Consider the following 13174-nt stretch of genomic DNA (forward strand, 5'->3'; position numbering starts at 1 on the left):
TGACAAGCAGCTGTTTCTCTCAATACCATCTTCCTACTTGCCTGAGTTGGCCCAAAGAAAACTCGACGCCTCGCACGACCGACGCTTCGCTTGCTATACAGGCACGCGTTTTCCAACTCTTACCCCTCGATTCCAGAGGCGATTCACAACGATGGACCCCGGCCGCCGTGATATGATAGAGAACCAGGGGTCCTTCAAGAACAGAAGCGCCACGGCTCCACGATTTGACCCAAACAATCGCGCCAGAAAAGCCACGCGACCAGACACACACTCCAAGACAGCTCAGAAGACGGCAAAATACCTGTCGCAGGACGAGCAGTCCCGCCAGTTCGTGGCCGACGAGGACAAGTTTGTCCTCAAGCAGTCCAAGAAGAAAGCCGACATCCGGGTGCGCGAAGGACGAGCGAAGCCCATCGACCACCTTGCCTTCAACCTGCGATACATTGAATCCGAACGCGACGTGTTCGACGACGATGATGGCGACATTGACATCGAGCTTCAGGCCCCTGCCACTGTCGTTGAAAACCTCGGCGTGGATCAGCTCAATGAGTTGCAGGCCGACATCGGCACGCTCCTAGTTCTCGAGACAGACGCGACGAATAGGAAATACTGGGAGGCTCTTCAAACACTGTGTGGAGACCGAAAGTCCAAACTCGATCCTCAAGGCCGTGAAGATCGAGTTTTGCACAGCGTCGCCGAGGACATTGACAGGATCCTGAGCCCCAAGACGTACGATCAGCTCGAGGCACTGGAGAAGCAGATCAGGGCAAAGCTGCGGTCCAACGAGAACATCGATGCCGACTACTGGGAACAATTATTGTGCAAACTTTTCGTCTGCAAGAGCAAGGCGACACTCACGCGCATCTTCCAGGCCGCCTCTGAGGCAAGGGCTAAACTCTTTCATGAGCAGCGACGAAACCCAGATCAGCCTCAGTCTCAGCCTATCGCCTCGGACTCCCATTCGACCGATGCTGTTGCTCCAGGCGGAGCTCAGCCGTCAGGCAACGAGGACGCGTCTCAGGTGACAAAGGCTCTCTACGACAGAGAGGCTGCGCGGGGTATTTCTGAGAATGAAGAGATTTTCACGGCCGAGGAAGCTGTCCCTAGCAGTGTGAAGCCGCAGTGGACAGAAAAGTACAGAGCGCGGAAGCCTCGATACTTCAACAGGGTGCAGATGGGCTACGAGTGGAACAAGTACAACCAGACGCACTACGATCACGACAATCCACCTCCCAAGGTCGTCCAAGGGTACAAGTTCAACATTTTCTACCCGGATCTGATCGACGTGACAAAGGCTCCGACCTTTAAAATCATTCGAGAGCATGGACGCAGACGGGGAGAGTCCCATGCTGCGGCTGGTGAGGCAGATACGTGCCTCATCCACTTCATCGCAGGGCCCCCATATGAGGACATTGCCTTTCGCATCGTAGACCGCGAATGGGACTATAGCGCCAAGAGGGACCGCGGATTCAGAAGCACCTTTGACAAGGTAAAGTCAGACAATCACCTCGTCTCGTCTCCCCTCCCCCACATTCTCCTTGGCGGACTACGACAACCGAACCGCACGCTTAAGTCGGCTTTGGGTTGCACACTGCAGCAAGGGTATCTGACAAGCTTTTGTGCAGGGAATTCTCCAGCTTCATTTCCAGTTCAAGAAAGTAGGCCATACTCGACGTCGAACAAGGAGACACAAGAGAACAAACGCTGACAAACGCTAAAAGATTTTCTATCGAAAGTAGATGCAACCTGGACTTGCACCGGTTGCCAATCAGTCTACTTGAGCACGATCGAGACGTATGTATAATGACGAGCTCCACGCACATTCTTCACCTTGGAACGCCTCTCATAACGGCATTAGTAGGGTCATGGGTAGCTGCAGGGAGGTTGCGTCCGGATAGACAGCCAGGGTAGGCTAGGCGGCAAGGTGGAACTACTGTCTCGGTGAAAACAACGTGGGACGGCCGCCATTGCTCATATCTCCCCGGCCACTGTCATCGCCTAAACCTCTCCATGAGCACTCTCTTTGTGCGACCACCTGGAGGAGGGGGTGTCTTGTGCCTCCGTCTTTGCGCCATGTTCTACTGGTGAGACTGGGCTTCAACTCGTGTGACAGACTTGGCAGAGGTACGCACAAAAGGAGCGGAATCAAGCCGCGATTGGTGGCGTTGAGCTGAAGCCATCAGGCTTTTCAATCCGTTGACAGCTTTCGGCAGGCGCGTGCTGCGATGATGGTCTCCAAAGGAATGAGACGAGAGGAAGCGCTCGAGGACTTGGCGATGTTAGGTTCGACGGACAAGGCCAGACCGCCATCGTTATTTATTAAGCATCCGGGAGCAGCGAAGTACAACAAACGTCATCGGGAGCTGACGGCATTCGCGAGGCGCTTGTCTCTTGATTCAGAGTATAATGATTAAAACGTTGGACACGCTGCCGCGATATTTTACCGGACCGTTGCCTTGTTTTCTACCGAGCAGCCCTCTCGGGCTCGACGATGATGTGCATTGCGGAGGCTTCCATGGAAACATCGACAATTGTCTTTCCCTCAGCCCCCCGGACTGGCAAGGTCATGTACAACGACCGCCTGAAAACATTCTTATGAGACCCAGGCGCTGATGCACCCAAACACTCAGTGCGGGCCCAGGAGCCTCGCCATGGCTCCTCCAGGTCGCTCAGCAGGAGGCTGCGGGGCGACAGGGACATCGACAATGGATCTCAGTGCTGGTCACCTTGTAGGTCTGGAAGCCCGGGAGCCAGAGGGAAAGGGAGGGGGCGTGTTGATCTTCTTTTCTCTGCACGATCTCAAGGTGACCAGAGTGGGCTCTGACGGGTTGCAGGAGAGCCGACATCGCCATCCGCGCCCTCCTCCTCCCCCCTTCCCGGCCAGCGCAGACACCCCTGCCAGCTCCAAAGTTCTGGAGGGTAAAAATGGGGTCACACGAGCATCGCCTGGTGAGAAACTGCTCTGGCCGCCTGTGGCGTTCCTCTTCCCTGAATCCTTCAATCGGCGGCGTCCCAATTTGGTTGCCGTTTCCTTGGCTTGTGTCGCTCAGCGAGTACCGAAGCAACCCTGCGTTGGTTTCAAGCAACCCGGGCGTGCTCCTAGAGGCTATGTTCCAAGTCCTCCCATGGACCCTGAGCGCCTCTGCAAGGCTATGTTGGCCGCGACATGGAGCCCCCTGGCATCATCTCTGGCTGGGCCAGTTTGCACCTCCGAGATCCTAACAACTGCACCGACGATGCATACCTGGAGACACCTAACACGCATGTACGCAGACGCACAGAGACACAAGAAGAGGGGGGGCACACGGACAGACACACGGGGCGAAGCTACACACGCTGGCCGGCCCTGGGGTTCCATCAAGAGACCTGGTCGCCGCTGGAGGGCCAAAGGGTGGGAGACAGAGAGAATCTGTCGCCATTGACACCCTGCCCTACCCCGTCTCAACAGCCAGGCCGTGTCGCTCGGCTCACACCACCCCCTCTTCATTCTGAGTTGGAGGGGACGATTGGGTCTGCCAATAGACCCCGCCCTTGTATCAAGGCCGTCTAGATGCTCATATTTTTTTTTTCATCCCGGCTCGAAGCAAGCTGTTTTCTGCAACAGCTACTCCACCTGCCTGATATTGACCTCATTGGCAAACTGTTTCTCTCCCACACGTCGCGGGACCATAAGAAGTCGAGAAAGAAGCTCTATCGTCCTTGATTTGTTGTCCTCCTTTCCCCTTCTATCGGTAGCTCTGGTAAGGTTTCTCTGCCCTGGATCCCATGATTGTTGCTTGCTTCACTCTTATCCGGGCCCACAATCAACACTGTTGGTTTTTGTTTTTCAACTTTCCCTCCTATTCTATTAAAATTCCTTTCATTTCCTGCTGGCTCCTTGAAAGCAATGGATACTCCATACTCCGGTGGAGCGGAGACCCTGGCCTGCGTGGCTCCCTCGCGGATCGGATCTGGAGACCACTTCCACGAGGCGGATCCTATTCTCCCTTCCCCCCCGGCCATGGAGGACCAGGAGCAACAGTCTCCTGGATCCGCCCCGCTGTCTTCCGTCGTGTGCCACTCAGTGCCCGACTGCCACTTCATGTCGGCCCAGTGCCCCGACAACTACGCCCTCGCCACACAGCCCTGCATGCTGATCAAGAGCGAGCAGCAGCAGTTTTGGCCGTCGCCGCCGCTGGGCCCCTGGGACTTTGAACGCGGCCCTTGCTACCAAGATGTGCCGGCCCCGGCTGGCGCCTTTAGCCACCACTACGACAGCATGCCTGTGAGTCCCGACAGCTGGCCGTCTGTCGACACGGCTTTTCTTGTGCATGAAAGGAAGTTCGGAAACCAGCAGCCCCCGGACCAGTGTGAGGACACTGTCGGACTTTGCACACCGACGTCAACGTCGAGCCTCCCGGTCAGCACGTACAGCGAGTTATCAGGGCTGCCTCTGTCAATGGAGCCCTTGGAGGTCGCCGCCTTGTCCCCGGAGGAGTTTCTCATCGGCACGCCTCCTTCGACGGTGGCACCCAAGGCTGGGTCACCGCCAATCAACCTCAATGACGTGCCAGATGTGCACTGCGCTTCTGCACGCGAGACCAGCGTAGATGCGTCGACGACGGATGCCAAGCTTGATGAGCCTTACGCTAAGCTCATTTACAGAGCCTTTATGAGTCGGCCAGACTACGCCATGACTCTACAGGACATTTACCAGTGGTTCCGCGACAACACCACCAAGGCTGTGAGTGTCAAAGGAGGCTGGCAGAACAGCATCCGGCACAACTTGAGCATGAATGCCGTAAGTCTTTTGAATATCCTTTCAACACCTGAGCATTCACGCGACTGACCATGGATCTTAGGCATTCACGAAGCGCCATCGCATGGAAGATGACAGGGAGTTTAGCTCCTCTGTGGAAGACGCAAAACGCGCAAACGAATGGGTGCTGGAGAACTGGGCTGTGTGCTACGGCGTTCAGAGCACGACGCGGTACCGCAAGGGAAACTCGCGGAGACGCATCGGCGCGCAACCTGCAAGCCAAAACTCCAAACGGCTAGTCCAGCACAGTGCCAAAAGGGCCATGTCTGGCCGGAAAGGCGGATGCGCCGCCAGAGACTCTAGGCTGCGAGGCCGTGCCTTCTACCACGGAAAACCAGTGGGCCGAGCCGCCCGCTATGGCATCGAGCAAGGCTGCTTCTCTCCTCCACGATCGGTCTATCCAGAGCTATACTCGTCCGAGACCATGGCCGTGTCGCACCTCGACTCGGCAGCCCGTCGGCACGCGCTGTCGATGCATTGTGGCTACAACGGACCCAGGCCTCACGACACACCCGATACCATGGCCTTTCCTCTTGCCATGGACGAGCACATCCTGGCACAAGGAATGTGCAACATCAACGAGCATTGCGGCGCCATGACTTGCCGCGGCGACGGCATGGCCGCCTCCTACGCGATGCCTGCTCAAGGCGGCTTTCTGTATGGCATCAGAGACGTGCACATGGGCTACCACGGCGAGCAACATGTGGCCGAAGAGAGCAGCTCGGCACGCTTGTTCGAGCCCATCGATGACGGGGCCTACGACTGGAGCGACGGCGGCGACTGAGCCCGACACCAGCGCCGGACCAACACTGCACGTCATACGGGAGGTGAAGGTGCAGCAGTATGCGCGCGCGTCCGGATACCGACCTTTTGGTGGGAACCAACTTGCCATTGAGCATTTTCTGTACCTCTTCTACAGCACAATGACGGAAAAAAGCAAACAATACACGGGGAAAGGGGGAGGGTGGCGGGATTGTGAGCAACGAGAACCGCAACATGGCTTGCAAGAGCGGCAGAGGCACGAGTAGCGGTCGAGACCTGCATTCTCCACTGACGAATCGTCCAAGCCAACCCCGGGGTTCGGAACGGCACGGCAGGGAGCTGCAGCGGCAGACCGGATGCCACCTGCATGGACGCATCGTGATTCGATGTCGACCGGCAGCAGCCTCGGCCAACAGCGAGGAGAGGAGGGGGGGAGGCTTTCTGCTGTCTGCCAAAAAAGAAAAAAAAAGAAAAAAAAGGCGCCACTTGGGATGACTTGGAGAGCCAACAGAAGAGAGCTGCACGCTGCAGTGCAATTGGAAAATGCCGCCTGCCATGGGCCCGAGGCGTCCCGGTGCTCTGGTTTGCCGTCGGTGGCTGATGAGGAGATTGCAACGTGTCTGTGGATGTCTCAACTTTTTTCTTTATTTTACCGCTTTGTTTCCTTTTGTACCCCGGTCTCGTCTTTCCTTTCCTTGGTCAATGCAGCTGCCCCCGGACTACCGCGGCTTGGCTTCCGGATCGAGATGGAAGTGCCGGCGGGAGTTTGCAGGCGGCCGAGGGAGCCGTTGACGGTTGGCTGCTCTTGCTCTTGACATCAATGGGAGGCAGGCATGTGGAAGGGAGCCCATTTCGTCTCTTTGCATTGGTTTCTTTTCTTTCCATTTCCTCTGCATGTCCTTGTTCTACCTGGCGTTGCTGCTTGCTTGCGAGTTCACAAACTATAGACAGCCGGCACCAGCGAGGGAGGCTATTCCGCCATTGACTTTGTGTGCCAATCGGGAGTTTTTGGGCATCTGTGGCTTCTGGATGGGACGGAAGGGGGGAGGGAATTTGGACAAAATATAGATGGCAAGCCTCACGGTAGCTGGTACGAAGCATAATGAAACGTATTCGACTTGGCTCTTACATCACGGTGCATCTTGTTGGGGATGGCTTGACACACCCTACATGCACAGCTCTCGCCTCAGAGTGAAGGAGCACGGATAGCCTCATTCGTTTGGCCCTGTCTTGCCTTGTTCGCCGCCTCTCTTCCTATGAAATTTCACTCACGGCTTTGTTTTCTTCGACTCCATTCTGGACAGTGTACTCGTGCTAGAAAGCTCCCAGACACATACACTCACCCAGGAGGGGGGAGCCCTTGGAAACGTTCGCCCGGTGGCATGGACAATGGTGGTGCGCGAGAGATCGAGGATGGCGCGTCGAGTCACAGCTCGCGCTCCTTGCACCGTGGTCCCACCACAGCCCCAAGGTGGCATGTTTTCCTCTCTTCTTTCTCCATTTCTAGCTTCTTCTTCTTTGTTTGTCTTCTTCTTTACCCTCCTTCCCCACCTTCTTCCTTCCTCCCCCCCATCCCATCTCTTGATTCGTTTCAGGTCACAGGGAGGGGCCGAGGAACTACGAGAGGCAATTTCAAAAGCAAAGAAAAAGAAGAAAACAAGAGTTTCTTGGTGTTCGACCCAAGCTCGGTGCCACGAACAGAAGGCTCGTCATGGCAGGAGGGGGAGGGGCAGAGGGGCGTGTGTATGGGAGAGGGAAGGAGTTTGCGTGTGCCATGGCAAAGAGGGAGACGGGGCGTGAGGACTTGGGGGGGGCGGAATTTGGGTGGGACATGGGGAAACAAGGGACCAGAACGGCGAACTGGGCTGCAGAAGCAAGGATGGAGGACAATGAAGGCTGTCAGGCAGAGAAAGGGGAGGGGAGATGGGGGGTTCAATCACGGCTAACCGGAGAGGCTGCCTTGGCTGAACCTGTTTTGCACTTGGATTCCTGTCCCTCGCCTTGCCCGTCCTACATGTACGCCGATGGCGGGAGAGAGAGCCTGGTGGAGTGACAGCCGGAGGAGATGACGCGCTTCGTGTCCGGAAGAGAGAAGAAACACACAGAGAGAAGGACACAGACGGCGTGAGGGAGAGCAAAACGGTTGTGGCGCGGCGGCACGGTTCCGACGTCCCCCTCCCGTCAAGGCCGCGCGGATGCCTACAACACGGCCGCGCTCATGTGCATTCCCGTCTGCCACTCGATGTTGTACGTTCTGGACATGGATGGAACCCGCGTGCCACCTCTGAGCATATCGTACGCTGCAATGGTACACTCATCACAAGCCTAGCCCGTGGAGCTTTGAGAAAATAAACATGGAGGAGTGCGCGGAGGGGGGGAGGGGGAACAGGAGTGAGCGCGCGGGCGCCGCCATCTCTCACACACACACTCTCTCTCTCTTCTCCCCTTCCTCCAGCGGCGTTATTTTCTTCTTTTGGAGTTGGACTTGCTTTGTTTCCTCGCCCCTTTAGACTTTGCTACGTGTTACACGGATTAGAGGACACAGCTCTCATTCAGCCGAATCTATCGATGCCGTCATGCTCATGGTCCTGCGACGTTCGGTCATCGACGCCGAGGTGTCCGTTGAATAATACGCAACAGGGCGTCGTCTGGAACCCCTGGGGACAGCTGGGAACAGGGGTCACGAAGACAACAGCGGAAAAGCGGAACAGCGGAACAGCAACGAGGCACCGAGGGCCCGGGGGAGGGGGGAGAGACGGGGGAGGAGAGAGGAGAGAGGGGGGGGCACTCTCGAGTCCCTACCCCAGGCCTTGGACACCCGTCGCGACCATCATCGCGGGCCCGGCCTGTTGGGTGCTATCCAGGTCCAGGGACGGACGGCCTGAGACCAGACCCCCGTCCCCCCCCTGGCCTCTCCAAGTCGCTCTGTCTCAGAGACAATCTTGGGCCTGGCTCGATAGCTCGTCGGTGTCTCCGTTGCCCTGCTGTTTATGGATCCAATCGGGTCCTCCTGGCCCGGCTGCATGGGAAGGTCCCGACTTCCAGGTCGTCGGACTGTCAAATCTGTGCTCAACTGCAGGCCTCGATATGCACGTCTTCCAATGCGGGACACTATCACCTCCCCCTCCACCTAAGCTGGGCCCCCCTGTTCCGCAGTTTGAGCTCCGCCGGTGTACCCAGGCAGTACATCCGTGTCGACCAGGGCAAGTCATTGGAAGAAAAGAAGGATACAGGGCGCGTGCGAGCACCATCTAGATGTGCATCTGTCCAAGAAAGATCTCATCGACAGGGGCAAGGGGGTTTGGTTGGAAGTGTGGCTCCCCACCTCGAAGCACGGAAGCACGTTATGAGCACGCAAGAGACAGGAAGAAAAAGAAAAATAACGCGGAATCTAGCATTTGCGTTCCCATCAGCTGGGATGCGCGGAACATGATCCGTGGATCCCTACCGACTGGCCGAAGCGGTCCATAGCCGATCAAAGGATGACTCGATCCGCGCTCGAGCCCTCCCACAAGATTTCATCGACAGCAGAAGCCGTATTGGACACAGCCAACAGCGTGAGCCTTCGGCGTAAGCCTTCATGGTGGGTCAGAAAGGCCAGGCACGCAGGCCTTGACAGAGTGGGAGGAATCCAAAGGAAAGACGCTGGCTGTCTGGTGCTGAGAGCCTACGGCGACTTTTTGGGTGACGTACCGAGCACGACGTTGACGAAAGTGAAGCCAGGTAAAATCCCCATCGACAGGTGAATCATCTGTCTGAGATCTCGTCAAAGCCGAACATGTCTGTCTCATCCGTCCAAAGCCGAGCTTCGAAGCGATTCAATGCACACACAACGCCACTTGACGCAGCGGACAGCTAGCTGTTGATGGCCTCCCATGACGCGTATGTCTTGTGCTTCAGCGGGAGCCTCACCTCTTCTCATGTCTCTAATACTCAAAGAGCATCTTCACACTGTATGTGCCGAGCTTTAAGGCAGAAAAAAGGGGCCAGGGGGGGCGTGTAGGAAGCATACCACCATAACAGCCGTGCCGAGAAATCGTATTGTTGCCCACTTGATGACAGACGATGCTGAGGCGAGCGGAACCAAGGCCGGTCAGTTGGTCCGGTGCTCGAAATTGCTTTGCCTTCACAGTCGGCTTTTCCGCTTCTCCTCAGCTCTCGCTTCGGGGCGGGGGGAGCCAAAGTGCAAGTCGAAAAGATGGCTTCTCGGCTTGTGTGGGAAAAGCTGAAGGCATACACACGCACGTAGCCAGATCTGCGGGCGGCGAATTACCGGCGACGGTCCCGCATTTCCGATCCTGGCAACTGGGGCGTTTTATTGGCACATGGCCATGTAAACTGGGGGATGCCGGGGTCCAATCGTGCATGGTGAGCAGCCACTCCCGCCTGCGCTTCTGGGACATCTGCAGGGGACCCTTGCCGATGTTTGTTGCGACCTCGTACGCCCTTGCTCCCTCCTCTGGCGCGTCTCGAGGGACGGGAGCGGTTCACGGCAAAAGTGACGGAGAGGCTGACGACGGCGTTGAGAACACCTGAAAACTACTGTACGTGCCCGTCCCAGATCCGATGACGCTCGGCCCAGGGTGTGTATCTCTGCTTCTCATATCTACACCTCTCAGCTTCGAAGGGCTGGAAGGCGTCGAACTGACCGTCGACTGGTTCCGTGACTTTGGATTCCGCAGCTGCGATGCATTGCCAGATTCGCAACAAGACTGAAACGAGGAAGTGGTCCAGATCAGGGCTGCCGCAAATTCATCGTCTCCCGTTTGCCTGCTTGCCTCTACCTTGTCCAAATCATGGCTGACCTGGCCCACACGCCCTGGTCATAATCATATGTCTCCTCCCTCCATCGGCCAGAATTCGCCACCACGGAGCAAGTCATGGATCTGGCGTCCCGGAGACGTCCAGGCCGTGTCTTGACGGATCCTGTACACTCTTGTGCTACAGGCAAGGAGAAGGCTCGCGCACCTTGTTTTCCGAGCAAATATCATGTGAAGCACGCGTAATTAGAGCCCTCCCTGGGGGGCAGTATCAAGGTGAGGGAGGTCATGTAACTGAAATGCAAGAGCCAACACTTGTCGAAGAATGGTATCGAGAGACTGTAGACGAGAGTCGCCAACGCAGGTTGAAGACGCGAGATGGTGTGCAGGCGGCTTTCCTCGGTCCTGTCAGCCGAGCTCAAGTCCATTTCAAATCACGCATGGTCGTGGGCTTTCAAGAAATCGAAGCCATCTGCACATGCATGCCGTAGCGAGACGATAGTCAATTTCGTGGTGCCTGCGCGTCGCACCCAAGCGAGGCCCCTCTGGGAAAGCCTGACGCTTCGGCAAGCTTGAAAAGCACCGTGTGTGCATGGCCTCAAGTGACAAGGTTTCCATGGCAGTTGAAACTTGACAGGTCTGTTGCACGATGCACCGCTGCCGGCAGTTCGCACCGGCCGTGAGAGTGGTGTCAGTTCTTCCACCACGAGCCGTTGCACCAAGCGAGCACCGTGGAACCCCTCAAATGGACGAACTGACAGGTGTATGGACCATGGCCGGGGTGGCATCGCGTTCCAGCGTCGTACATGCGTTCCGGAGTGCACGTGAACCATGTCCACTGACATATTGAGCTGCATCACTGACTTCGTTTTGACCTGGAGCGAATTCCACCCGTGGGCGAATACATGCGTACATGTGTGCCGTGCCAGTGGCAGCTCGGCAGCATCGTCTCGCATCGTCGTTCGAGCGCCGAGCATCCAGCCGACTAGATGTGAGGGATGCCGCAGTGTGCCGTACTGCAGTGTCTGCAACCGGCGCCAGTGAGCGTTGGCCGTGTCACCTACTTGCCCGATCTGCACGGAGTGCACCGCTCCAGGGCCTAGAACCGTCGCTTCTTCCTCGCGGGACTAGCAGCAGCCCTCTTCTCTAGATCTCGCTTGAGATCCTCTCGCCTGCGATCCGCCCTTTCTTGTGACGTTTCTCGGGGTATGGTTCCCGCCGGATCTTCCTTCTCGACACGGGCAGGTGTTCGGCCGCGTTCACTCTCCTCTTGAGCTGGTGTTGACGACGGCGGTCCTCGCCCAGTCTTGTTTCCAATCACACCAAGTTTGTTGCGAGCTGGCACCCCGTCTTCGACCCCGACCTCGGCCTCGCGGCACTTCTCGTTTTCTATGTTATTTTTCCTCAGCGCTCCTCCGCCTATCAACCCCAAGCCTCCCTTCCTGACGCCACTCGTTGTCGACATTGCGGCCGGAGGAGGGGGAGAACCCGGGGCTGAGGCCGTAGCATCGTCGTCGTCGGAAGCCTCGGAGGCTGTCTCCGAGTCGTCAACAGGCTGCTCGGCTCTCTGCTCCGTTTCTGACCCGGGAGGCCGAGGCGCCGCTGATGGCTTCTTCCCGCCCATCGAACCGAGTATTGAGGAGGCCGCTTTGCGGGGCTCAGATTGCCGCGCCAATGTAGGGACAGTTGGTGGTGGGTTGCTATAGGGAATCAAAGATTCGTCTCCGTCTTCATCCGTCGTTGACGAGGCCTGCTGGGCAGGCGCCGCATCGCCTGCTGCCTTGTGCTTCCCAGCCTGTGACTCGAGGCGAGGCGGCGTGGCTTGAACTTGGAAGTCGTCATCATCCTCCGTCGTCCTGGGACCTGACCTTGGTGACCTGGTCTGGCTTGAGGGCGTTGCTGGTCGGGCCTTCTTGCAGGATGCGACTTGCGACGTGTCTCTAAAGTCATGCCACCATCGGTCCAAGACGGGAGACGCGTCCATCTCTATCAAGTTTCCGTAGCGAAGGCTCGAGTTCCCGAGGACGCTTTGCACGAGATCGCCGGTGTTGCCTGGGCCGTCCATATCGTGGGACATGTCTGCCTCCCAGCGGCGGCGGTCAAAAGGGGCAAGTCCCCTGACCTTGTCGTCGGCAGCTAATCTGGTAACCATTTTCTTTCCCGAAAGCGCCGTGAACACATGTTCCAGGCCAATTCCCATCGCCTCCAGCTTGTCTGACAGCTTAGTGAGCACGGAGTCCTTTTGGCCGAGAGCCTGAAGCAGCGACTCCACTTCCCGCTTCCTGGCGTAGTGTGCTTCAATAAGAGGTAGCACGAGCTGTGTGGCAACAGCTGATGGGGGGCACTTTCCGAGGTGAAGGGGCCACTTCAAGGGAGCAAATCCGGGCAGAGCACATGTCACGCGTAACGTGAGCCCGTCGTCTCCTGCGTCGTCGGTTGCAGTGGGGACCAGGCCGAGGCTAGTATCGCCGTGGCCGGGCTGGCGGGGATCCAAGGCCGATGTGAGGCTGGCGAGAAACTTGGCCATGTTTTCGGGAGTGTCACTCGGGTCGATTGTTGTATTTTCAGACCAGGCGCGCATGCAGATGGCCTTTCGTTCCAGGCTTTCCACCCACATGTTGGCCATGTCGGTTATGCGGACAGTGTAGGAGGCGACGCCGACTTGGGCAGAAACCAAGAGGACGGGTAGGCCGGGGGACGAAGGCAGCGGCAGAGGCCGCCATGTCAACGACATCGCAGACAGAGATGGAGTGAGCGAGAGATGGTGAACGTGGAGGGCGTTGCTTGAACGTCGGGGGCTATCTACGCTTCGAGGTGGGTGGGCGGCGTGGCAGCAAGAGAGTGCGACTGGCGA

General features: G+C 57.4%; 3 protein-coding genes across 3 annotated transcripts; 2 read left to right on the plus strand and 1 right to left on the minus strand.

Moving 5' to 3' along the window:
* Positions 1 to 151: 151 nt before the first annotated feature.
* On the plus strand, positions 152 to 1739 carry HRG_06375 (cactin domain-containing protein; the record flags this gene model as incomplete). The annotated part of the gene is made up of 3 exons (XM_044864846.1): positions 152 to 1489; positions 1626 to 1658; positions 1722 to 1739. The coding sequence occupies 3 exons, from the start codon at positions 152 to 154 to the stop codon at positions 1737 to 1739; spliced, it is 1389 nt and encodes a 462-aa protein (XP_044719786.1).
* Positions 1740 to 4000: 2261 nt separating this feature from the next.
* HRG_06376 (forkhead domain-containing protein) lies at positions 4001 to 5582 on the plus strand (the record flags this gene model as incomplete). Its single annotated transcript, XM_044864847.1, has 2 exons — positions 4001 to 4780; positions 4842 to 5582. The coding sequence occupies 2 exons, from the start codon at positions 4001 to 4003 to the stop codon at positions 5580 to 5582; spliced, it is 1521 nt and encodes a 506-aa protein (XP_044719787.1).
* Positions 5583 to 11419: 5837 nt separating this feature from the next.
* On the minus strand, positions 11420 to 13054 carry HRG_06377 (XLF-Cernunnos, XRcc4-like factor, NHEJ component protein; the record flags this gene model as incomplete). The annotated part of the gene is made up of 1 exon (XM_044864848.1): positions 11420 to 13054. One exon carries the CDS (start codon positions 13052 to 13054, stop codon positions 11420 to 11422), a length of 1635 nt encoding a protein of 544 aa, XP_044719788.1.
* Between the last annotated feature and the right edge of the window lie 120 nt (positions 13055 to 13174).

This window comes from Hirsutella rhossiliensis, assembly GCF_020360975.1.
Source record: "Hirsutella rhossiliensis strain HR02 chromosome Unknown scaffold00006, whole genome shotgun sequence".
NCBI lineage: Eukaryota > Fungi > Ascomycota > Sordariomycetes > Hypocreales > Ophiocordycipitaceae > Hirsutella > Hirsutella rhossiliensis.